The sequence below is a fragment of the Echinops telfairi genome, unplaced genomic scaffold, assembly GCF_000313985.2.
Source record: "Echinops telfairi isolate 266 unplaced genomic scaffold, ASM31398v2 ScPeMD7_7421;HRSCAF=8459, whole genome shotgun sequence".
Classification (NCBI taxonomy): Eukaryota; Metazoa; Chordata; class Mammalia; order Afrosoricida; family Tenrecidae; genus Echinops; species Echinops telfairi.
In genome coordinates, this window is record NW_022111321.1 from 19679285 (window position 1) to 19704013 (window position 24729).

Consider the following 24729-nt stretch of genomic DNA (forward strand, 5'->3'; position numbering starts at 1 on the left):
CGGCCTTGCTCCCGCCCGCCCTCGCGCTCCTGGCCGCCCTGGCCCGCCTGGCCGCCGCCCTGCAATCACGCCGCAGGCTTCGCGCCCTGACCCCCGAACCCGGGCCTCCCTCTCCTAGCGCTTCCGGTGCCCTTTGGAAAGGCGAGCGTCTGTTCGACACGGGGTGATGAAAGCATCTTAGATTTGCTTTTCCCGGACCTTGTGGCGACCTTCACCTATGTTCGCCGTGCTGTCCCGGCACCCTGTCCTCCTGCCTGCCTGCCCTTTCTTGTTCCAACTATTCCGGACACCCTGGCCCCAGCTCTTGGGGGAGAAAGACAAGGCTCGGCTCCCTTAAAGAGTTACGATCCAGGAAACTCACGGGTAGTTCGACCTTGATCTGTAGAATCGCTGAGTCAGCATCGACTCGAAGGCCGAGAGTTGGGTTTTGCGTTTTTGAACTCGCCTCTTAGAGGAGCCCTTTTCTGCTTACCTGTTGGGTTGCAAATGCAAGGTCAGCGTTTCAAAATCAAGATGTGCAGATCTCGGAAAGCCACAAGGGCATTTTACCCTGATCTAGAAGGCTCTCTATAAGCCAAAATTGACTTGGTGGCGTGGATTTGGTTTGATTTTTGGCTCATTTAGAACAGCTCACACGCTCAACTCCGTCTCCCACAGCTTCCCCCGTAGGCACTTGAAGTTGGCATCAGGTGGAGAACATCCGCATTGTTTTTGGTAATTCAACTCACCGACCCGTTGTTTTCCGAGTAACCACGGTACTTCCACATGGGGTTATTTGAAGGTGGAGATAATTCAGACCAAGTGCTTGTCTTGTGTCCGGCAAAATACTTCTGAGCAGCACAGTATGCCGCCCTGTGCTGAGGTTGGTTGGTTTTAATGTTGAAAGAGGTATATAAAAATTCCTCCCAAATAGGCCCTAAGTTATATATCATTGAGCTTATTCTTCAAAGGCAGTCATGTAATGGAGAAGGAATTTCCCCATAATTTCAAGTCTAATAACCTGGTAGAGATTTAGATAATGCAGATCTCTAGTAGTGGGGTGGGGGGTGGGGAGCAAGAATTGGCAGTGGGGTGGGGGAGAATTCCTCCTTGCTCCCTCTAATATTTTCTCGAGATTGATGACTGATTTTTGTGGTGGTGGTTGCGTGAATTGTGAGTGCCATCATGGAGAAAGCAAGCTAGATTTATTTGTCCCTATTTCTCCTGCTGGAGCCCAGTGTATAGTGCAAGTGGGGGGTTTACTGGCAGATCGAACCCTCCACCCCCCAGCACCTCTGAAGAAGGCCTGTTGATGTGCTTCCGAAAAGTCACAGCCTTGCAACTCTTGTGGGTGCATTTCTACTCAGCCACCCAGACAGGGTCCCTATGAATTCCAATCTTCTTAACAGTAACCGGTATCCCACTTGCACCCTTGGGCCCTTGACTCTCCTCGCAGTGTTAGTTTGCTATCTCCATGCTCGGTGTGTCTTTGAGAAGTCGTACATATCTGTGTCACTAGTGTGTGAGGGGCGTGTGAATGTTCCTGTAAATGGAACCGGTCTCCCCTCTCGTTTATGGAACTTAGATTGTGCTCAGGAGCCACAGCGAGAGTTCATCGGGTTTTCCCACTACTGCACAACGTTCAACTGAATGGCTGAGTTCTGACTTTGAAGTTTAAAGTACAGATGAACAATAAGCAATTGAAAGTCAAATTCTAATGCAACTACCAAGTTCACAGACACAGTACTTGGTTGTTTTTAGGTGGTGATTTAGATTGCCAAGGGCTTTCATACATGTAATTTCTCTTGACTCCAGAAAGTCCTATGAAGTAGGCCAGGCACCTTGGTGGTGCCCTGGGGAAGCAAGCGTTGGATTCCCAACTGCAAGATCATCTGTTTAAAGCCACCTGCGGCGAGGGAGAAAGAAAGGCTATCTGCTGCCATAAAGACTTACAGTCCCGGAAATCCTGAGTTAGGAACCACTTGATGGCCTTGGAATAGTTGATGCAGGAGGCTGGTTGTGCAATTGTTGAGAGCCACCTGCAACTCAACAGGAAAAGACCTGTGGTCATTTCCAAGGAAAAGAGACCTGGTGACTGCTCCTGTAGGGACCACAGCCTAAGAAACCCTGTGGGGCAGTTCTAGTGTAGAAAGAGCAAACAGCTCAGACAGCATACAAGGAATTGCTGGGAATCATTGAGTCCATAGTGTGAAGAAGTGGATGTCTGTGGAAGAGGGCCCTTTAATGGGCTGACAGCCGCAGGCTACTCCATACAGCCTAGCCAAAGTGAGGGAGTATCAGCAATGAGAACTTCCTTCCCATTAGAAACCCAAGAATTTCCCTGAAGGCTTTGTTAATGAGTCTCCTTGGCAGGACTGAGTCAACACCTTAAGGGATCACAGCTGGAGAAAAGTGTTGTTTGTAGTGATGGCTTATCTGATGGTGGATTTAGAAGGATCATATTTATTTCCTAGTGGATGAAATCATATCCTTGGGAACAGCAAGAAAAACCTTTTTGCTGGTTCTTAGAATTTCCCCGGTGGGGTGGGTGTCTAGATAACTGGCCAATACCAACAGTTAACATCAAAGGCCAAACCAGGTGCATTTAGTTGATTCTGGCTCCTGGTGACCCCGTGTGTCACAAGAGTGGAACTGTGCTTCCTAGAGTTTTTAAAGCAGATTGCCAGGCCTTTCTTCCAAGGCACCCAGGGGGTTAGAACGGCCAGCTGTTTGGTTAGTGAGTAGTTGAATACCTGTTTGCGCCACCCAGGTTTTCCTAATCGTTAACAGTGAAGGGTTAAAGTTCTTCAGGTAAACTGGGTGTGCATAATGCTTTAAGGAACAAAGTATTTCCACAAACGCTCTCTCCTTGAATTCCCTCAGCAGCTTGGTGAAGTCACTGATGCCCCATTGCCCCCATCGAGTAAGGAAGTGACTTCCCTTGGTTGTCCAATGAGGACATGCTAGAACTTGAGGCTCAGATTAGTGTTTTCTGACTCCTGACTGGAGAAAAACCTTTCCCCTCTCCTTTCTCCTTCCTCTCCTAACCGTTGGCAAACCTGTTATTGCTCTAACTTCTCATCTTTGCTTGCTTGTACTTTTTAAAGTAACCATGAAAATGATCGTCCTGCTTCCAGGGCATCTTCAGTATCAGCCATTCTTCCTTGAAAAAACTGGCAGTTGTCTAGGAGAATCATGACATCTCATTTTTTTTTGAATGCTCGCTTATGTTATAAACAGTTTTAGTGGTACGTAATCCACATGTCACACAATTCAGTGGTTCAATCATATTAAGAAGAGCTATTGGTACATAATCCACATGTCACACAATTCAATAGTTCAATCATGTCAAGAAGCGCTATACAATGATCACCACAATCAATTTTGGAGCATTTCATTTTTTCTTATACTCATTATTATTAGCTCTCCATTTCCCCAGCCTTCCCTGCCATACCCTCACGCATCACTAATCCGGTTATTGTCTCTATATTGATTTACCCATTCTAAATTCCCTATACAGAAAAGCATACAGAAACAGAAGTCCACTCACAACAATATAAAGCTGAGAAACACCTCAATCAAGAAGAAAGTAGAAAATATTATAAACTAGAACAACTTTAAATGTGTCAAAAAGGAGATCCAAATCGGGTATACGGAATGGCAAATATCCAAAATATCTCCTTACATATTTTATTATCAGACATTAGATTAGCTATCAGCTGGAGCAATGAGTTAGGGATTGGGCTACTAACTATAAGATCTCAGTTCAAATCCACCAGTTACTTTTCATGAGAAAGATGAGGCTACTCCAATGCAGAGCCAGTCTTGGAAATTTGCAGTTTTATTCTGCCCTATAGGCTCATTCTGAGTCTAAATTACTCAATGGCAGTGGGCTAATTGGTTGGTTTTTTTTATGTCTTTTATCTATTTTAATCATAATCAGCCATTCAGTTGAACGTTGTGGAGACCGGTTCCATTTACAGGAACATTCACACGCCCCTCACACACTAGTGACACAGATATGTACGACTTCTCAAAGACACACCGAGCATGGAGATAGCAAACTAACACTGCGAGGAGAGTCAAGGGCCCAAGGGTGCAAGTGGGATACCGGTTACTGTTAAGAAGATTGGAATTCATAGGGACCCTGTCTGGGTGGCTGAGTAGAAATGCACCCACAAGAGTTGCAAGGCTGTGACTTTTTGGAAGCACATCAACAGGCCTTCTTCAGAGGTGCTGGGGGGTGGAGGGTTCGATCTGCCAGTAAACCCCCCACTTGCACTATACACTGGGCTCCAGCAGGAGAAATAGGGACAAATAAATCTAGCTTGCTTTCTCCATGATGGCACTCACAATTCACGCAACCACCACCACAAAAATCAGTCATCAATCTCGAGAAAATATTAGAGGGAGCAAGGAGGAATTCTCCCCCACCCCACTGCCAATTCTTGCTCCCCACCCCCCACCCCACTACTAGAGATCTGCATTATCTAAATCTCTACCAGGTTATTAGACTTGAAATTATGGGGAAATTCCTTCTCCATTACACGACTGCCTTTGAAGAATAAGCTCAATGATATATAACTTAGGGCCTATTTGGAATTTTTACATACCTCTTTCAACATTAAAACCAACCAACCTCAGCACAGGGCGGCATACTGTGCTGCTCAGAAGTATTTTGCCGGACACAAGACAAGCACTTGGTCTGTATTATCTCCACCTTCAAATAACCCCATGTGGAAGTACCGTGGTTCAAACCTACCAGCTGGAGTGCTCTGCAGAGAAAGATGTTGCTATCAGCCCCCAGAAGTATTGACCCCATTGGGAATCCTACACATGGTTGCTATGAGTCAGAGTCAACTCGTTGGCAGTGAGGTTTTTTTTTTCTGTTTTGGTGGTTGTAGAAGCTGTATATCTGCACACATCTAAAAGCCAAACACACGCATGCTATTTCTATGGCCCCTCAGAGTCTTAAAACAATTCATTTCCGTTGTTTTTGGAAATGACTGGAAATACTAAAGGGCTGCTTTCTCTTCCAGCTCAGAAGATAGAGTAACGATCCACTTTGTAAACCGTGATGGTGAAATTTTAACGACCAGAGGGAAAGTTGGTGACTCGCTGCTGGATGTTGTGGTTGAAAACAATCTAGATATTGATGGTTTTGGTGAGTACAGCGCATTCCTTAAAACTTTCCATTTGATACTTACCTGGCAGGGGAGATACCATAATCACGAAGGTGGTTTTCCCAGGGCGAGGGTTATCCATTGCACTCCGGATGTGCTGACCCCTGTGATTTCCCCAAATGTGGAAAACTCGACTGCTAAAGAAAATAAAAAAGAAAAGAAAAAAACACAACAACTTTCCATTTGAAATTACTGAGTGGGTATCAACTTTTTTGAGGGGGTGGAGGTTAGGGGGAGGGAAGGATTTTAATGTATAACATGCTAATTAAGTAAAATATTGAAATTCAGTATATTTTAGTGTTAAATTCTCTTTTGTAAAGAATCACGGAGTAACACTGTGTGCCTGTTCTTCAGACTTTTTTGCAGCTCAGTGGCCAGACTCTCCTGTCCCTTCATTGTCTTACTGTTGTGGGTGAAGCAAAGCTCTGGTTAGGGGGTGGGGCTGAAAGGTAGTACAGATTAGAAGTAATCATTGCCTACCACAGCAGGTAATGACATAGTTTTACTTCATTTCGAAGATCAGCTTACCTTCCTAAGATTTTTCTTAAGTAATTTATTTATTTCTTCATAGAAAAGGAGATCTTTTATTTTGAAAAAGTCTTTGTAGACTTTTCTCCCATCATGTCCATTCATCACACACGCAGTTCTAGCAAGTGCCATTTTCCCATTCCTCTGGCCTCCCTTCAATATCACCTTTGCTCAAGCACGGTCTCTTTCTAGGTCAGTGGGTCCCCTGGCCAGCAGCTGTCCTGGGGACTGCAGATGCTCAGACCTCACTGTCTCAACCAAAACCAAACTCAGCACCATTGAGTGATTCCTGTAGAACCGCCCCTGTGGGTTTCCAAGACAAACTTTACAGGAGTAGGAAGCCTCATCTCTCTCCCGTGGAGCAGCTGGTGGTTTCAAACTGCTGATGTGGAGGTTAACAGCCCAACGTGTAGCTACTACTCCACCAGGGTCCCTTGGACCTCACCCTAGTTCTGCTGATTCAGGAACCGGGGTTGGACCAGGCAGTGTGTGTTTTAGCAAGCCCTCAGTGTGGTTTTGGTCTGTGCTAGTGATTTTGGAAACCCGTGCTGTAGAATAATGCCTCAGACATATTTGGCGATGCTTCTTTCAAGCACAGTTTGTACCACACGTTTAAGAACCATTTCCAGCTCAGCTCGATTAAGTGTGCCCTCTGTATCAGTGCTCATTAGACTGTACCTGATGCAGAGCCTGTCCCTTCTTCCTACCTGGAAGCAACTTGCAAGATTGTAGCTACCCAAGTAGCTTCAGAGAGTTCACACTCTGCAGAGTTGGCCCGCAGTTAATATTTGCTGAATTCCTGTCTATATCTGATATTCTCTTTGCCGAGTTCAGAATCATGAGAACAACCACCATCCAAGTACATATTCCATCCCAGCATTGTGTATTCTATGTTAACATGCCTGAGAGCTAGACTGTTTCCCCCTATGAGGGGACTTCAAAAAATTTCTGGAAAGTGGAACTAAAAGATAATGGAACTTTTCCATGAGCTTTCTGAAGCTCCTTCAAATAACATAGTTTATATATGTACTGTATCATGGCACAGGAGCCTCAGCAACTTGTTGGTTACTCATAGGGCTACTAACCATAAGGTCAGTAGTTCAAAAACCACCAGCAGCTCTGCAGGAGAAAAGGGAGGCTTTCTACTGCTGTAAAGCATTACAGTCTTAGAAACCCACAGGGGCAGTTCTGTCCTGTCCTATCCGGTCTCTGTGAGTCAGAATCTACTCACTGGTAGTGAATCGTTATATAACTAGCAGTGCAGTTGCTTTATGATAAGGAGACATGAGATACATGTGTGGTGTGAGGGAAACTGCTGTGTTCTCTTTGTCCTGTTCTCCAATCTGGATCTCTAGATTTTTTAATCTTAGGGAGCCACTGATAAGTGGCATCAGATGTTGCCTAAACAGATGCTGTGTAGCAAGTGACTGTTCTCACCTGTGATTCAGAATGATTGTTCACCATTTAGTTCCATAGAGATGATTTTTTTTTAAGGAGCATCTTTTAAAAGAGCTGGTTTGTTTTTTGAGGCTTATTTGGAGGTTCTAGCAGGGGAGTGCAGCGACTCAGATACTCTTGACCGAAGGACAGCCCTCCTTCTATCGGGGAAGGTCATTCTTCACCCGAGCACACAGCTTCAGGAGGGATGCACATGGAGTGGTGAGGAGGAAGAGGACACCGCTTAGCCAGCCAGATCAGCCGAATCAACGGGGTGACAGCTGTCACAGCCAGATCACAGGAGGTTTCTTGTTTTTTGAGCCAGTCTGTTACTTAACTGAAACAATCTCTTGGAGCAGTTTCAGTTCAAAGTTTAAAGGGTAGCTCATACCTCAGGGTGATAGTGTCGGCCAGCCCAGTGAGTCTAGACTTTGTAGGGACATGGTTGTGGTTAAAAAAATTTTTTTTTTACAGTTTTCTTTCATCAGGGACTCTGTTGATTGTGTTCCTGATCAGTTCTTCTTGTCTCCAGGTAGATGAAGCTGTGGCTTGTGGAGGATTTTAGTTTTATAATTTCAGCTACAGGCCCAAATACAGTTATAACAAACATGGATTCTATAGCTATATCTATCTCATGGATTCCAACCCTGATTGATCAGACAAATAATCCATGGTGTTGGGGCTCGGAAGCATTTTAACCCAGTTGTTGACGCTGACACCAGTTGAAGCCTGAACAAATTGATGAGTTGTGACTCAGTGAGAAAGAGCGGGGTTTCTAATGCTAGGAGGTGATGGAAAGCTTAACATCCGCGCCTGCTCACATCTTCACTGAGGCCTGTGTAGGGCTTATTTGGCAAGGCCTTTCTGAAAATGCATAGCCCTGGCGGTGTAGTGGTTTTGTGTTGGGCTGCGATCTACATGGTGGGCAGTTTGAAACCACCAGCAGCTCTGTGGGAGAATGACTGTGGGAGAGTGACAGAAATCGTTATAGTCTCAGAAGCCCACAGAGCGGTAGCTAAGAGTCAGTATTGACTCAGTAACAGTTGAGTTTTTGTTTTGTTCTGGTTTCTGAAAATGTAATGTTATATAAGACTTAAAAACATGGTATTCTTTACTGTCTGTAAGCATGCTAAATTAAAAGACCCTCAGAAACCAAACATGTACTTTTAATATATCTCATGTTTTAAAAATGTCTAAAAAATATATATTGGGAAATATTGGACTTCCCAGTAGTTGTTTTGAAGTAAGGATAAATCTGTATAGAAAATGCCGTGTGGTATTGTGTCAGGCTGGGTTGCTTAGGAAAAACAAATCCAGTGACACTCATATACATGTGTAAGAAAGAGCTTGATATCAAGAAGTAATTGCACATCAGGAAAGCGCCCCAGCCCAGCCCGACTTAAGTCCATAATTGCGATCCTAGCCCATAAGTCCATTGTCAGTCCATACATCCCGCTTCAGACGCATGCAGCCACCGGCAACGAGCAGAATGCCCGAAGATCAAGGCCAGTGGGGACAGTCTCGTGGATCCAGTGATGATGAGCGCATCGCCAGGCTTGTGCATGTCTCAGTGTGATTCCACAACAGGAAGGTGAAGGCAAGGAGAGGAGGTTGTTCCCAGGACCCTCCTTATGAGAAGGTCATGCCCACCAGGAGGCACCATCAGGCTGATTGACATGCTAGACTCCACCCTACACTTTCCTCTTCAAGTTGATGTGAAATTATGTAACTACCACAGATATCTTTTGTGTTTGAGTCATACACATGTTGCTGTTAATCTTGTTTGGGTCTGTCACAATTTGTATGTGGGAGTGGGGGGAGGGGGCATTGTCACTGTGTCAGGGTAGCTAGAACAATGAGTATTGTTCATGGCCTGGGAGATCCATGAGGTGACTGTATGATGGACGTTTTTTTGCCTTCACGGATAAGCAAGCGCCAGGCATTTCAGCCTGGCTCATTTTTATAAACACACTTCTTTAAAAAGCGCGCGCGTGTGTGTGTGTGTGTGTGTGTGTGTGTGTGTGTGTAGGTGACAGGAGGACAGGCACGATACAATGGTGCATAGAATTATTTGATGGCAGTAGAGTTAAAAATGATGTAAGGGCTATATTAAACCACTATAAAGCAGAAGACCTGCATATGTTTTAAATTTTTTCTTAGGAAAGGGAAGATTAAAGACAATCAACAAGTCAAAGAACAAAAAGCAAAAATTAAAAAAAGGGGGGAGGGGGTGAGTGTGTGTGTCAAGGAATCTACCCAGAAAATGAACCGCTACTGCTGTGTTTTGCCCGATCCATCTCCCGATTTTGTCACCAGAACTGTATGCTGTCTGCTTCTCCCTCAGCCACACGAGCTTGCTTTTCACTCAGGCCCCTTCCTCTTCCACGGTTCCTTTCTGGGAAATGAGAGTGTGGAGCTCCTTTCCCTTCAGCCCAACACACAGCACGCTCACACGCACGCGTGCGTGCGCCTGCCCCCCCTGTTCATGCTCCCAGTATCAGTGTAATTTTTGTTAGAGCAAGGTGGTATTTGTCTTTTGTGCTATATAATTTTTCTATTTGCCTAATTTTCAATTTGCTTGTTACTACTAATTCAACCTCAATTTGTTTTTAATTATTATATTAGAATTTCAGCAGTGGAGTGAAATGAGGATAAAATGATTCCTGTTTTATTTTTCCATGTATGTGAAGTGAAGCAATGAGTAAATACATGTGTGTAAAAGAACAAATGTATATAGTTGAGGCAACACAAATTTTAAACCCTGTTTCTTTTGTGTGAACCAGTTATGTTCAAGGTTTCAAAGTGTATTGTAATATTCTGCCACTAGGGGGCAGTGACATCTCTGTCATTAAACTTGTCTGAGTCTAAGTTCATTCAGTGGAAATCAAGAGTGCTGAGAAAGTCCCCTACGCCCTTCTATATTGTCTATCCTGATAACCATATCCACCTGTGTGTACTCTTTCTATGTGCATTGGTTTCCTATTGATATACTTCGCACTCTAAGGAGCCCTGGTGATTCTGTGGGTAGAAGTTGGGCTACTAATCCTCGGGTTGATGGTTCAAAGCCTCTAGCTGCTACACGTGGTTGTGCCCCGTTAGCTAGAAAACAAGTACCAATCATTCTTTGCCAATATCATGTTTATTTGCTACAAACAAATGTCTGAATGTCTCTCGGATTTTATTGACTGAACCCTGGTGATGGAGTAGGTTACTTGTTAGGCTGTTAACCACAAGGTTAGCAGTTCAAACACACCAGAGGCTCTGCAGGGGAAAGACATGGCTTTCAACTCCTGTACAGATTTACAGCCTAGGAAACCCTCAGGTGTGGTGTAATTCTGTCCAGAGGGTCGCTATGAGTCAGAATTGACTTGATGACGGGGAATTTGCCTGTTTTGTGGTAGTTCTCTCACAGATAGCATTCTCTACTTTTTAATTTAGGTTCTAATTTCATGGCAGTGGTCACACGAAACTCATAGTGCTCCTGATTATGGGGTGTGCTGTGGAAATTAACAGGTTCCAGTTACGGGGGAAATGCTCTTTCAGAGTGCTGCTACTAAATGTCCACAGGGCTTGCCACATCTGTAAACCTTTGCCGAAAGGTGCATCAATGAACTCAGCTCCCTGAATTAATTTCCCAGATGCGTCCCAAACCACAAGCCAGCCTCTTGCCCCCAAGCACGCAGTTTCTCTTCCTTTGAGGGCTGGGGTGTCTACTGCTCTGGCTCCTGGCTTCTGGCTCTGCTGCTCCTCTTGTTCTCAACTGTTACGCTGTCTCCTGGACCAAGGAGGTCACTGCACAGGGATCTAGGGGGCCAGAGCATGGGCTCCACGCCTGCCTCTTACTGGTAGTGCGACATCCCCTCCTGCTTCTGAGAGGGCTTATTTGCAAGGCAGCAGGATGGCAGTCGTAATGGTCCCGTAGTTAACAAGCAAAACTGAACCCTATGAGTATTTCCCTCCAAACCTCCTACCCAGAGCCATCAGGAGAAAGTAATTTGAGGAGCTGTAGAGACTATGACTAGAAAAGCCACATTAAATAATTTGCTGCCTTACAGTGGTCAGTTACATTTTAAAGCCTCTAATAATTTGAACCTGACATCTATTAAGTGCTACTGTTGAAAAATACACCTAAATATAAGCTATTTGGGGATAGAAATTAGATAATAAAAGCCCAAACCCTGTTGTGATAGGTGTCTTAGTTACTACTGTTGCTGTAATAGAAACACCATAAATGGATTCACCAAACAGGATCTCATCCTCCTAGTTTAAGAGGCTGGAAGTCTGAATTCAGGAGCCAGCTGCAGGGAAAGGCTTCCTTTGTCACCTTCAGGTGAAAGTCCTGGTTTCCTTAAGGACCTATGGGCCCAGGGCACCTTGGGGATCGCCACGGGCCTTGGCAGCATTCTTTTTCTGCTTCTAGAAGGTTCTCAGTGCAGGGCACCCAGGGCCAAAGGACACAGTCAGCCCCCTGCTCTTCTTGTTTAGTGTTCCTGAGGTCCCTCTGGCCTCTGCTTGCATGTTTAATCTTTTTTATGTCTCAGAAGAGATTACTTCAAGATACCACTTAATCCTGTAGATTATGTTCTGCCTCATTAATGTTAACTGCTTCCAACACTGCCTCATTAACAAGATAGGATAGGATTTACACCACATAGATATCAGTTCACAAAATGAGGAAAAATGATATACTACTGAGAACCATAGTCATTAGCCATCAGAGGGATGTAAATCAAAACCACCATGAGATACCATTTTACTCCCGCTAGAATGGTTAAGATTTAAAAACAAAACAATATGGGGAAATTGGAGCCCTTGCCCCATCCCTGATGGAGATATAGAAAATGTAAGGTATTGTGGAAAGCAGTGGCATTCCTCACAAACCTAACAACAGAACAGCCATATGACCCAGTGATTCTGTTCCTAGGATTATACCCCAAAGGCTGGAAAGCAGAGACGCAAAGAGAAACATACACACAAGTGCTCAATGTAACACCTCTCAACAAGAGCCAAAAGTTGAAAAAACCGGAGTGCCCATCAGTAGGTGAATGGCTAAACAAAAGTTGGTACATGTATACAATGGATGACAAGGTTGATAAGAGAAATGAAGCCCGATACATGTGCCTATGTGTGAATGGGGCTTAAAGACTACCTGCTGAGTGAACTATGTCTATGTCAAAAGGAAACATAATATAGGACCTAACTAAGAAAGATACAAGAAAGGCAGATCTATGAGTTCAAAATGTATTAGTGATTATTAGGAGTCAGAGGATGGGGAAAAGGGGAAGGTGTTAATCATGATGGAATTGTTGGATTGTTTAATGCAGTGGTTCTCAACCTTCCTATTGCCTCGACCCTTGAATACAGTTCATGTTGTGACCCCCCCAACCATAAAATTATTTTCGTTGCTACTATATAACTGTAATTTTGCTACTGTTATGAATTGGGCAACCCCTGTGAAAGGGTCATTTGACCCCCAAAGGGGTCACGACTCAGAGGTTAAGAACCTATGGTTTAATGGAAGAGGTGCACAGTCAATGTGATTGCTGCCAGTAAGTGCTATCTGTACTTGTAGAAAGTTGAATTGGCAAAAGTTGTGCTGTATATTCACAATAAATGGGAACATATCTGTGGATGAGGCTGCTGTGTACAACCAAATATCTCAAGGTATTGATTGATTCCTTAATTTGGAGGTTTACGGCCATGGATTTATAGAATGTCCCAATTGGCATATTAGTATTTTTGCTGCTGCTGGTCTGCCTCCTAGTTTATTGCCCTGTGCTTGGGGGCCTTAAAGCTTATAGGCAGCCCGGCCGAGCTCAATAGCGGGTCTCTGTTCTCCTGGAACAGCAAAGAAGGGAGATATATGGAGTGTGTGGGTCATTGCCGCCGTGAATAACTGTCTGTCCCCTTTGTCCCAAGAAGACCTGGATGCTGCCCAGCTACCATTACTGAACATTTTGATTTTTTAAAAAGTCAATAAAATAATCTTTATCAAAAGGGGAAAAATGCAGAAAACAATTTTAAATTCTCAAAGACGAGCTTCCCAGGCACCATGAAAGTTGGATGAACCCCTCTTAAGTTTATTGCCTAGAAATAATCTTTAAACTCATAACCAAAAATATTTCCTAAAGTCTTCTTAAAACCATGCCGTAGTTTAGCTTAACTAATAAAATATACTTGCCTTGAGCCTCAGGCTCTTAAAACCTATGTGGGTTCAGACTGACAAGAGCAACCTAGGCTCGATGAGAACCCTGAGAGGCAGTGAATGTAATTAATGGGGGAGAAACAGCTCAGAAAAGGAGGTTGAGAAGGGTCATATACTTTAAAGGATATAGTCCGTGTCACTAACTGATACCAGCAGAGCTTGTTCAGTTCATGTATATTTTGTTGTGAACATTCCCATCAATTTAAGAGACCAGTTACTGAAATTATAACTTATAATTTTCAAAATCTATATTATACCCCCAAAGTATGATCACTTTATATTTGCAAATATGTGATCACTTTGTTTACATAGGCCTGCATGTGTGTATCCGTATGTGTACATGGATAGTTACATATTTGCCTTATTTTTCCTCTTCCTTTTTACAACCAACCACTTATAAAGACGCGGGAAACTGCCACCAATATTGCACTGGGGCTGAAGACAATTATTAATCATAATTCTATCCCCTTACAGAGAGCATTATACTGTGTTGAGTTGATTCATGACAACCCTACCAGATGACAGTAGAACTGCTGCCCCACTTCCACTCAGGAAGGGGAACCAGGTAGTTGTCACAACGAGCACCCCAGGCTCGCTGGCTCCTTTCCACGTCCAGCCCTAGAAGGGGGTTATTTTGTTGGGCATAAGACTTTCTGGCTTTGATGCATCCGATGGCAAACTGCTTGCTCAACATTTTCCAAAGCAGTCTTCTCTGCAGGTCTTCCCTACAGATGTAGAGCTCCTGTCCCCCCAGCAGTTCTGGGTGGGGCTCAGATTCTCTAAGCCCGTACTTTTTCTCCAAACAAAAAGCCTTTCTCCTCCCCCTCACCTCCAGGTAATTCTTAACTCCCCTTCTGTCATATCTAATCAAATACAGGCTGAAGGTAGACTTATAAGCCCTTATAATCATGATTGATGTCGTGTAACCCTGATTCATTTCCTGTAGTACAATACGAGGTAGGAGAAATATTGAGTATCAATTGTGAAGTCGAATAAACACATAACCCTTAACCTTTTTAATACTCAAATGCAACGATCCCTTCTCCGCCACTCTAGAGAGCAGCTGTTCTCTTCTCAGCTGCCGCGGTCATTGTATGTGACAGGAACAAAACAGCCATTCTAGGAGACAAATACTTCTCATGCCTTCTTATTCCATCTTTTAAAAGACAAAGCACCAAAAGAACCATGCTTCTACGAGCTTGGAGCCATCACAGTGAATCCCATTCCAGACTTCAGTTGCTCAGCCTCAATTCATGTTCTAGAATTTACCTCTCTACTTAATCGCCCATTGCAATGGCCACACAGAAACTCAACAGACAAAACTCATTAAAAAAACGCTACAGGATTTTATGTAAGCTATGCCAAGTATGCGATGCCAGTGAGAAATGCGCAGCGTAGTTGTTTATCAGGACGTGCTACCGAGTTTCAGGTGCTAACAAATGCCCAAAGGAGCACACCACTCTGCGGTAAGCCTCCACCTGAAGCAGTCAGTAAACACAGCTCCGAATCCAGTGCCCAGAGCACCTCCCTCCAATAAGCTTTACCCTGAAGACACTGGGCTCCACTGCCATGGGCCGGCAAGCCCAGTGTCCCCAGGTAAGTGCCAAGAGGCACTCCCTTCTGCAAGCCAGCATCTTGCCCAGAAGTCAGTCCATCACTCTGCTTCATGCCCTGGCCCCTGGTTCTGCTGCTGCTCTCTGATGGTACAGCTGTCATCTGGATCCAGGCGGTTCACTGTGAAGCAATCTCAGGTCCAGAGGATAGGTTCCACTCCTGGCCCTTGCTGGCAAGGAGATTCCTTCTTCCTGCTCCTCAGAGAGCTGATTTTATACACATGTGATGCCGCTCCAGGCAATCCTAGTCACAATGAGTCACAGGTGAGTGTTATCAGTGTCTTCCCCCACCTGTTTACCAGACCCATGCAGAGAAAGGTCATTTGGTGGGAGTTAGAGACTGTCTAGCAGAGCCAGATTACGTAACTCACTGCCCCTGAAGTATGTACGTGATAAGCACAAAAATCCAATAGGCACTTCCACTTTGAATAGGTTTTGTTCCCCAATTTTTATAAATGAATATCGCATAATTTAAGGTCCACACAAAAGTCAATTGTATTCCTCTATATTGGCAAAAATAATTGGGAGCCTTCCCCCCTCCTCCCCCAACTAACATACAAGAGCCCCAAATTGAAATTTTTAGTTTTAAATATAGCAAAATAAAGACAGCATCTACATCTTGAAAATAAGGAAGATTTCAAAGACCTACATAGTGGAGACACATGCAGTGCTTGTGGACTGGGAGATTCAGCATGGCAAAAGTGTCTTCCACCCAGATGAACTATTGCACTTAATTCCTGTTAAAATACCAGCAGATTTTTTGCTTTTGTTTTTCTACATTGATACAAGTTGATTGTAACTCTTTACTTGAGTAGAAAGCTTCGTCTTTTTGCCTTTGAACTGCAGCCCTTGTAGTTTAGCAGCCCAACTTCACCAGGGCTCCTTTCATACAGTACAGTGGGAACTCTCTGTGGATTTAGCAAGTGTCTTGGCTGGCTGTGCAGTGGTGATCTGTCAGGAAGCTTTTAAGCAGAGGCCAGGCACCACCAGGAAAGCCCAGTTGCAGAGTAGATTCCATTATAGCTTGGTTGCTCTGTAGGACTTTCCAATGCTCTTTTCACACCGGCTGGCATGAAGTAGATACTCACTATGTAATTGTTAAAGGAATGTCTTTTAAAAATGAGGCAGGAAGAATATTCCTTATCAAAAGCCAAGGTGCTTTTTAAAGTAACATGGCTGAGCAGAGATGGAGAGGGAAGGAAACTTCATTTAGAAGTAGATCTGCTTTCTTTTTAGTTCCCCTCTGATACCAGAGAGGAGCCCAGGTGGTGTAGTGGTTATGCATTAGGCTGCTAATGGCAAGGTCAGCAGTTTGAAATCGTCAGCCACAGAAAGATGAGGCTTTCTGTTCCCATAAAGAGTCTCAGAAATCGACACAGGGGCAGCTCCACTCTGTACAATTGGCTTGTTGTAAGTGGCCATCAACCCAATGACAGTAAGTTTTTTGGCTTATACCCTAAGCTTCATAAGTAGTGTTGAACTCTTTGGGAAAAGGTAAGTAACTTCCCTAGGTTTAATATAAATTATTATTATTATTATTATTATTATTACGTTTTTAAGTATTCTACTTTGTGCATGCATATAAGAATCAGTAAACACTTTTTGAATGTGTCAAAAGTGCTTTCAAACGATGCATGGCTCTCATCCCTCATCCTTATCGTCCTTTAGAAATAAAGGCATGTCACTGAGGGTTCTACATTTGGAAGAAGTAATAGCTGTTTGAATGGCGTCTAGTGTCGAAGGGAGTGTGTTCATTGTTTGTTGCTTTCGTAGGTGCTTGTGAGGGAACTCTGGCTTGCTCTACCTGTCACCTCATCTTTGAAGATCACATATATGAGAAGTTAGACACCGTCACTGATGAAGAGAACGACATGCTTGATCTGGCCTATGGACTGACAGACCGGTAAGAGGTTAGGACTAAGTCAGTGGTGCTGGTAATCTGGGAAGACGGCAGCCTTACTCCTTTGTGTCTCCCAAGATAGGAGTTGTGAGTAATGTAGTCTTGTTTGTTTGTTTGGGTTTTTTTTAGCTTTTACACATTTTCAGTAGCAATAGATAGGTTTTTCCTTTATTTTTGTGCTTCATCTGAGTTCCTCTTCTTTATCGTTGTACAATTGAGTCTTTTGTGAAATTTTTCATAACAGTAAAAAAAATTACTTGGAATTATTAGAAGTATAAACTTTAGATCTTAGAATATCCTATTTTGCCTGTTTTTAACTCTATAATTTAATACCACATTTGTTAATAGAACACAATATCTACAAATATGTATTTATTGGGTTGTGGAAATTTTAATGCTTTTAATGGTATGATATTTTAATATGATATTGACAAAATTTATTAGAGTGGAAAGTTTTACCTACTTGAGAAACAGTAAAAACAGACCTGCCATTGAGTCAACTCGGACTCCTCAGGAGCCTATGTGCAGTTTCCAAGACTGAATCTTCACAGGAGCAGACAGCTTCATCTTTCTCCCATGGAACAATGGGTGGGCTTGAACTGCTGACCTTGTGTTTAGCAGTTCAGCGCCTAATCCACACTACCAGGGATCCTTAAAGAAACCTTATATAATAGTACATATGTCCATATGAATAGCTCTATTTATAAATGTATGTCAAGGTAATCAGGTTATTAATTAATAGGTAGTATTACTCTTTAAAGGAGACCTGGTGATCTAGTGATTACACATTGGACTGCGATCCTCATGGTCGGCAGTTCAAAATCACCAGCAGCACTGAGGGAGAAAGACTGGGTTTCCTACTGAAGTAAAAAGTTAGAGTCTCAGAAACCCTCAGGGTCACAATGAGTCAGCATTGACATGGCAGTGAGGTTGGGTTTTTTGGTCTGACTCTTAAAAGTGGTAAGATTTACAACATAAGTGGCACTTATTTACATACTTCATTTTTAATAATTTAGTCTTTGTTGCAGTCAAAGAAGGTAACCGCTTAATACACTTTTTCAAAGGAAAAGTAGGATAACTTTAAAAAATAAAAGTAATTGTAGTAATAGTAATAAACAAATAAGGAACTCACTGCTATTAAGTTGATTACAACTCATGTTTGGCTTCAAACCCTGAAGTCAGTACTTCGAAGCCACCAGCTGTACTGAGGGAGAAAGAAGAGGCTTTATATTCCCATACAGAATTACAGTCTCAGACACCCACAGGGGGCAGTTCTACCCTGCGCGTTAAGGTCGCCAGGGGTAATAAGAATGACTTTATGTGTTTCACGTTTACTGTGGTACCAGATCTTGGTGTGTGAGGAAGAGGAAGCAGGCAAGGGAGACCACAGCCAGAGTGGCACTGCCGTATCTTCAAACAAGAACTGGTGGCACCCTCCCTGTTTTCCCGTGGCCCACTTGTGACTCTCCTATCAGTCTCTGTGCTGTACTCCACCTTCTCTCCCTGATAAGTGTCTCCCTATCTGTTTCCTGTACTAGATTTCCATTTGTAAGACCAGCACTGTCCGACTTCTCTTTATAGGAAGCTCAAGTATAACCAACAGCCTCGCTGGGGGGCCCCTGAAGTCCTAATGAATTTGTCCAAACTGTCTCATTATGTTTTCTGTCCTGGAGATAAAACGGAATGCAGAATTGTGAGGTCTCTATCGAATGATTGTTATTCAAACAAACAAGGAATTCTTGGTGGAATGGGATTTTTCTCTCAGTCAATAATTCCTATGGTTGTTTGCCTCCTAACTTCAAAACTTCCCAAAGATCCCAATTAAAACCCAAACTATTTAATTGGTGTTCGAAGCTGTGTGTGGCCCTGGCCACTTTTCAACTCATCCCTGACCCTTTTCTTGTCCGATATTATACAACAGCCAGAAGAACATTTTGTGTGTGTGTGTTACATAACCTTTGCCTAAATTGCTTCTCCTATTTATCTTCTATTAGATGTCAAATCCTACTCAGCTCTCAAAGCCTATTGCAAACACCATTTTGCCCGGCAAGAAGTAAATGAATGCTTTTTCTCAGACCTGACAGTATAGCAGTGATTATAAGATGCCATCTATTTTCAAACAAATCATGATTTTGATGATGTGATTATGGAGAAAATATTGTGGTAATAGTTTATTTTGTAAGAATTATTACCAAACTAGTCCCAAGCAGTTAGAGATTGAAAAAATCCCCAAAGTCCAGCTCTTGCAAAATGCTAGTCTGCTGCATTTCTCCCCACATTCGTACTTGGAGTTACTCCCTTTCTGGGTTCCGGGAGTTCCTGCAGTGCCACCAGGACTCATGAACATTCAAGGAAATGCCTCATTTTTGGTGATGGGCACAGACCAATCCAAAATTCGAAGGCCAGGCAGGGTCAACCAGAGGACTTGCTCCACTCTTGCTGGTGATGCGCTCATGGCCTGTGCTTCTCTGCGAGCTCATTTTATACACAGCAGGTGGCATTGCAGGGAAGCCTGTCACAGTTCCTCACAGGTGAATCCTGTCACTACCTCACACCCCACCCCCCACCCCCCTCTTACCAGATGCAGGCGGGGAAAGGTGGCTTGGTGGGAGTTACATGGTGTAGTCAGATTGTACCCAAACATAACCATCTAGTCTCCGCCTCAGGATCGTATCTCATTTGTGCATATTTGACTTGGGGCTTCTGGAGTGATGTCTCCAGTGGGCCTTGGCCTCCTGCTAATCTTAACCAGCCAGGCTTTTCCCTCCTTTCAGCTGCAGCGCATCATTCCTTACACCCACTCTACGTCACCGGAACCGAGACCACCGGTAAACAGAGTGGGCCCACCTCACCCTCTACTGAAGTCGGCACATAACCTCATGCTATGCCATCATCTGTCTGTTGGCTAGCAGATAATGCCCTCCAGAGTGGGACTCCAGCCACAGATGGGGGTGAAATCCAGAATTATTATATTCACATAGGATTATGGCTGGCAGGTCACTCAAATGTATATCTTTAAATGGGCGATTTGTGGTATTTTTCTTATGTACTTCAAATTTGTGTTTTCAAAGATTTCAAAAAGTATAATTTCTTAGGTATGCATGGTTTTCTATGTAAAAAATTTTTTTGAAGAGCAGTTTTAGATTTATAAAAAACCCCAAAAATTCCAGAAAGTGCAGAGTTCTAATGTACCACCTAGCACTGCCCCCCACTGAGCCCCCCTCCCCCCAGTGTAACAGCACTTTCTCTGATGAACTAATATTGATACATTATTATTAAGAAAGTTGATAGAATAGTTTCATTGCCCTGAAAATACCCTGAGCCACACTGTCTCCCTGAACTTGTAACCACTGATTTTTACATTGCCTCTACACTGTTGACTTTTCCAGAATGTCGTGCAGTTAGACTGGCTCATTTCCCTTAGTAATATGTACTTGAGATGCCTTGTAGCTCCAGAGCTCATTTTGTGATATCACTGTATAGTAGTCCATTGCCCGGATGTACCACTGTTTGCTTATCCACTCACCCTGTTGAAGGATTTCTTGGTTGCTTCCAAGTATAATAATGAAACTTAAAAAAAATTCATTTTATCGGGACTCTTATAGCTCTTATAACATTCCATATATCAATTGTATCAAGTATATTTGTACATATGTTGCCATCATAATTTCCAAAACATTTTCTACTTGAGCCCTTGGTATAAGCTTCTCTTTTTTCCTCTCACTCCCCCACCCTCCCCCTTTGTGTACCCTTGATAAATTGTATATTATTTCATATCTTACACTGTCCATTGTCTCCCTTCACTCACATTTGTTATTTGTCCCCTTTGGGGGGTGGGGGCTATCTATCCAACCTTGCGGTGGGTTTCCCCCTTCTCACCTCCCTGACCACCCCCTGCCTTCATGATATCGCTACTCCCATTACTGTTCCTGAAGGGGTTATCTTTCCTGAATTCCCTATGTCTGTACCAATGTGTGTTCTCCTATCTAGCCAGATTAGATTTGTAAGGTAGCACTGGGTCGTGGTAGTGGTGGGGAGGAAGGATTCAGGAACTAGAGGAATAATGTGTGATTTGTTGGTACCATACTACACCATGGTTGAATCATCCCTTCCTATACCACTTTTATCTACAGATGGGCTTTGGGTTTCCACTCCAACCCCTCTCTTTTGCATCGATATAGTTGCCTTATTCTGTTGACACCTCATGATCACACAGGCTGGTGTGCTTCTTCCATGTGGGCTTATTTGCTTCCCTGCTAGATGGCCACTTGTTTGACTTCAAGCCTTTAAGACCCCAGATGCTATCTTTTGATAACTGACCAACATCCACTCTCTTCACCACATTTGCTTATGCACCCATTTTGTCTTCAGTGACTGTGACGGAAAGGTGAGCATCAGGCGTGCCAGGTGATTAGAACAAAGTGCTCTTGTGTTAGGCCATGACTAGAGGCCCAGAGTCCGTCTGCTGTCTTAATACTGAACATAAATACATGTACACTGGCCTCTATCCCTTTCATTATAATAACGAAACATTTGCTCATAAACGTTTGTGTGGGCATAAGTTTTTAGCTCACTTGGATGAAATACCTAGGGACGCCATTGCTGGATCACATACATGAGAAGCGTGTGTTCAGCTTTGTAAGACATTGCCTGATTGCCCTCACAGTGGCTGTACCTTCCTCATTCTCACCAGCAATGACTGAAAGGTCCTGTTTCTCCACATCCTTGTCAGCATTTGGTTTTGGATTTTAGCCATTCTAATAGGTACGTTGTTGTGTTTTGGCTTATAATTCTCTAGTGACTGACATATGATATTGAGCATTGTTTCTATCATTTACCACCCATCACTGCATCGTTTTTAGTAAGGTAACGTGTGCATTCACATCTCTGCCCATTGGGAAAAATGTGGTGTGTGTTGTTTTCTGTTTGTTGAGTTTTAAGAGTTTCTTGTTAAGTTTTGGAGACAAGTCTTATCAGATGAGTATTTTGCAAGTATTTTCTCCCAGTCTATGTCTTGTCTTTTCATTTTTACAAGTCTGTGGTGTTAATTTCTGGAAACTGATTCACTCTCTCTATGTACTTTTGGCTATGTTAACCTCAGTTCTTTTCTGTGCTGTTGTATCTTTTGATTATTTTCACTGCTTGTCAACCATTTCACCAGGAAGAGTAGTAATTCTGATGAGAAGATTAGTAGATGATGGAACCTAAAGGCTAAGATGAAAATTTGGCCTGCCAGGTTTTGTATTTTATATATGGATAGAGTTTAGTCTGTCTCTTTCAACTTCATGTAAGCTATATGAGGAAATAAATTCCCTACTGCTTTTGGTAAGAAAATACAAAATGCCTGAAACAGCTGCATTGCCTTGTGACTGTTGCCGCCTCAGACGACACATGCCTTTTCCTCCCTTTTGCGCAGGTCACGCTTGGGCTGCCAGATCTGCTTGACCAAGTCCATGGACAACATGACTGTGCGAGTCCCCGAATCTGTGGCCGATGCCAGACAGTCCATTGACATGAGCAAGAAGAACTCCTAAGATACAATAAATAGGAATATTTTCATGAAACCTGGCCTATTTTTATAATTATCGTTTCTTCGTGTAATAAAATGAGACCATGCATAAGTGGATTTCTTACTGTAACCAGCTTTTCTATTTTAATTTAGCTTATATAACTAGATTTTTGTAATTCTGAAAGTATATAATCTTTATTTTGGTCAAATTATAAAATGTCAGCCAAATATTACAGAATCATTTGTGACTGTTTAGCAACTCTAGCAAAATATTTTCATATAAATCTATATGCTTACTATGAAAGGCAATTTTTTTTTTAAAGCGGTATTACTGATCCTCTTTGATTTTGGTGAAGGCAGAGATTTAAAATGGTTTCTCTCAGGCCTTACAACTAATTAGAAAATCTGGAACCATAACTCTGGTCTTGTTATTCTGACAAACTAGAGAAAGTATGACTATCGTATTTATAAAAAGCATTGGAATATGAATGTGGATCACAGAAACATTTAATTGCTTACTCTTACAGGCAGTTAATATCTTTATAAAGAAATGCTTTGAATTTTGATTTACTAAAGAGTACAGAGATTGTATACTATAAATAAAATGTGGACTCTGTTCTAACCAGCGGTAGGAATGAACTAAAACTCTGATATCTACTCTTTTCTGTTCTAAGTAGAATGGTCTTTACAATCTTTCAGAAATAATGCTGGCTTATATATCCGTGCCTGCAGCAGATTGGAAAGGGCCTTCTAAATTAGACTCTCTCAGTCCTGAGCCAGAGGGTGTGAGCCGGCTACCTCACTCTTAAACAAGCTGCCCTGGTTACAGCGGCTTTGCTTCCAGCTCAGAGATTCAGGTGCAGTTTTGAGTGGCACAGGTTACCACTTACTGTAGAGCAAACATTTGTGTTCTTATCTTTACTATAACCGCTTATTCAAAGATAGGAATGTGAACTTGGACTAACTGTGAAGAACATCAGAATTAGGTAACACATTTAAAGACATTTCTTTTTAAATATTTATAAATACTTGTCAAGTCATGTCTCATGTAAGACATTACACCAGGGAATACAGAAATGGGCATGCGAGGGATGCCTTCAGAGAAAAGATATCCGGAAACTTCCCTTTTTCTTAGGTAAACCTCTGTACAAATAACTTGTGTGACATCAACTGACCAATTTGCCAAATAAAGATACTTATTTTCTAATTTGTTTTTTGGGGTTGATGTTGGGAATATGCACAGCAGCACATTCAACAATTTGTACACGTCCAAATAAACATGGTGTTAAAATGGATTTGTCAGTAAAAGACAGGACACTTCATGAAGTGATCCTTGAAGGCAGGGTGAGTCATAGGAGCAGAGCTTGGTGAAGAAACCTGATAGTGCCTGGCTATCAGAACAGCATCTGGGGTCTTCAAGGTTTGTTTTATTATCTACTTATTTAAAGATCATTTTATTGGGGGCTCTTATACTCTTGTTACAATCCATACATCAATTGTATCAGACACATTAGTACATATATTGCCTTAATTCTTTTCTAGACATTTACTTTCTATTGAACCCTTGGGATCAGCTCCTCTTTTTTTTTCTCCTCCCCCTCCCACCCTCATGACCGCTTGGTAGATTACAGATTGTTATTTTCATATCTCACAGACCGCTGTCTCCCTTTCCCCCCTGGTTTCTGTTCTTTCAGAGGGGTGTGTGTGATTATGTGCCATTCATTGCGATCGGTACTCCCTTACTCCCCTTCTCTCCCCCACGTCCCCCTACCCTTTTGGTATCATATTCCCATTCCTATTCCTGGGTTCCGTGTGTCATGAGCTTTATCTCTTGCCCATACCTATGTACATACTCACATCCAGTCCACAGTGGGAGACAGCACTGGGGTCATGATAGTAGGGGGTGAGGAAGCCTCAAGGAACCAGAGGTATATTGGGTGATCCATTGGTGCTCTACTGCACCCTGGTGGGCTCGTCCCTTCCCTGCGACCCCTCTGTGTGGGGTGTTCCATTGTCTACAGATGGGCTTTGAGTCTCCGCTCTGACCCCCCTCATTCTCACCAGCACGTTTTTGTTTGTTGTTATGAATCTTCTGATGCCTGTGTTACCCGGTCCCCATGACACCTCATGATCGCACCGGCTGGTGTGATTCTTTCTTGTGGGCTTGTTGCTATAATTCTTGTTTTAAAACAAGCCGCCATTTAAGTGAGGTGTCAGTTAAGTCCACAGGAAAGATGCATACCAGCCAGTGTGATTAAGATGATTAACAAAATCTAAGATGGGGGAGGGAGTCTATTACAAGCCTAAATTCTTTTGGGGCCAGGGCGTGGTGCCCCAACAGACTGGACTGGAAAACACTCCTAAAGGCCAACAAA

The 24729-nt window shown here is 43.0% G+C and overlaps 1 protein-coding gene and 1 pseudogene across 1 annotated transcript in view; both read left to right on the forward strand.

Annotated features, from left to right (window-relative positions):
* FDX1 (ferredoxin 1) overlaps positions 1–23561 on the forward strand; it is a 28295-nt gene extending 4734 nt beyond the window's left edge. Inside the window, exons 2-4 of the mRNA XM_045297741.1 lie at positions 5001–5143; positions 16719–16848; positions 22262–23561. Coding sequence (XP_045153676.1) covers positions 5001–5143; positions 16719–16848; positions 22262–22379 — 391 coding nt within the window. The 3' untranslated portion in view covers positions 22380–23561. The remainder of the gene's footprint in view (positions 1–5000; positions 5144–16718; positions 16849–22261) is intronic.
* On the forward strand, positions 5179–5306 carry LOC115872257 (annotated as a pseudogene).
* Positions 23562–24729: the final 1168 nt, after the last annotated feature.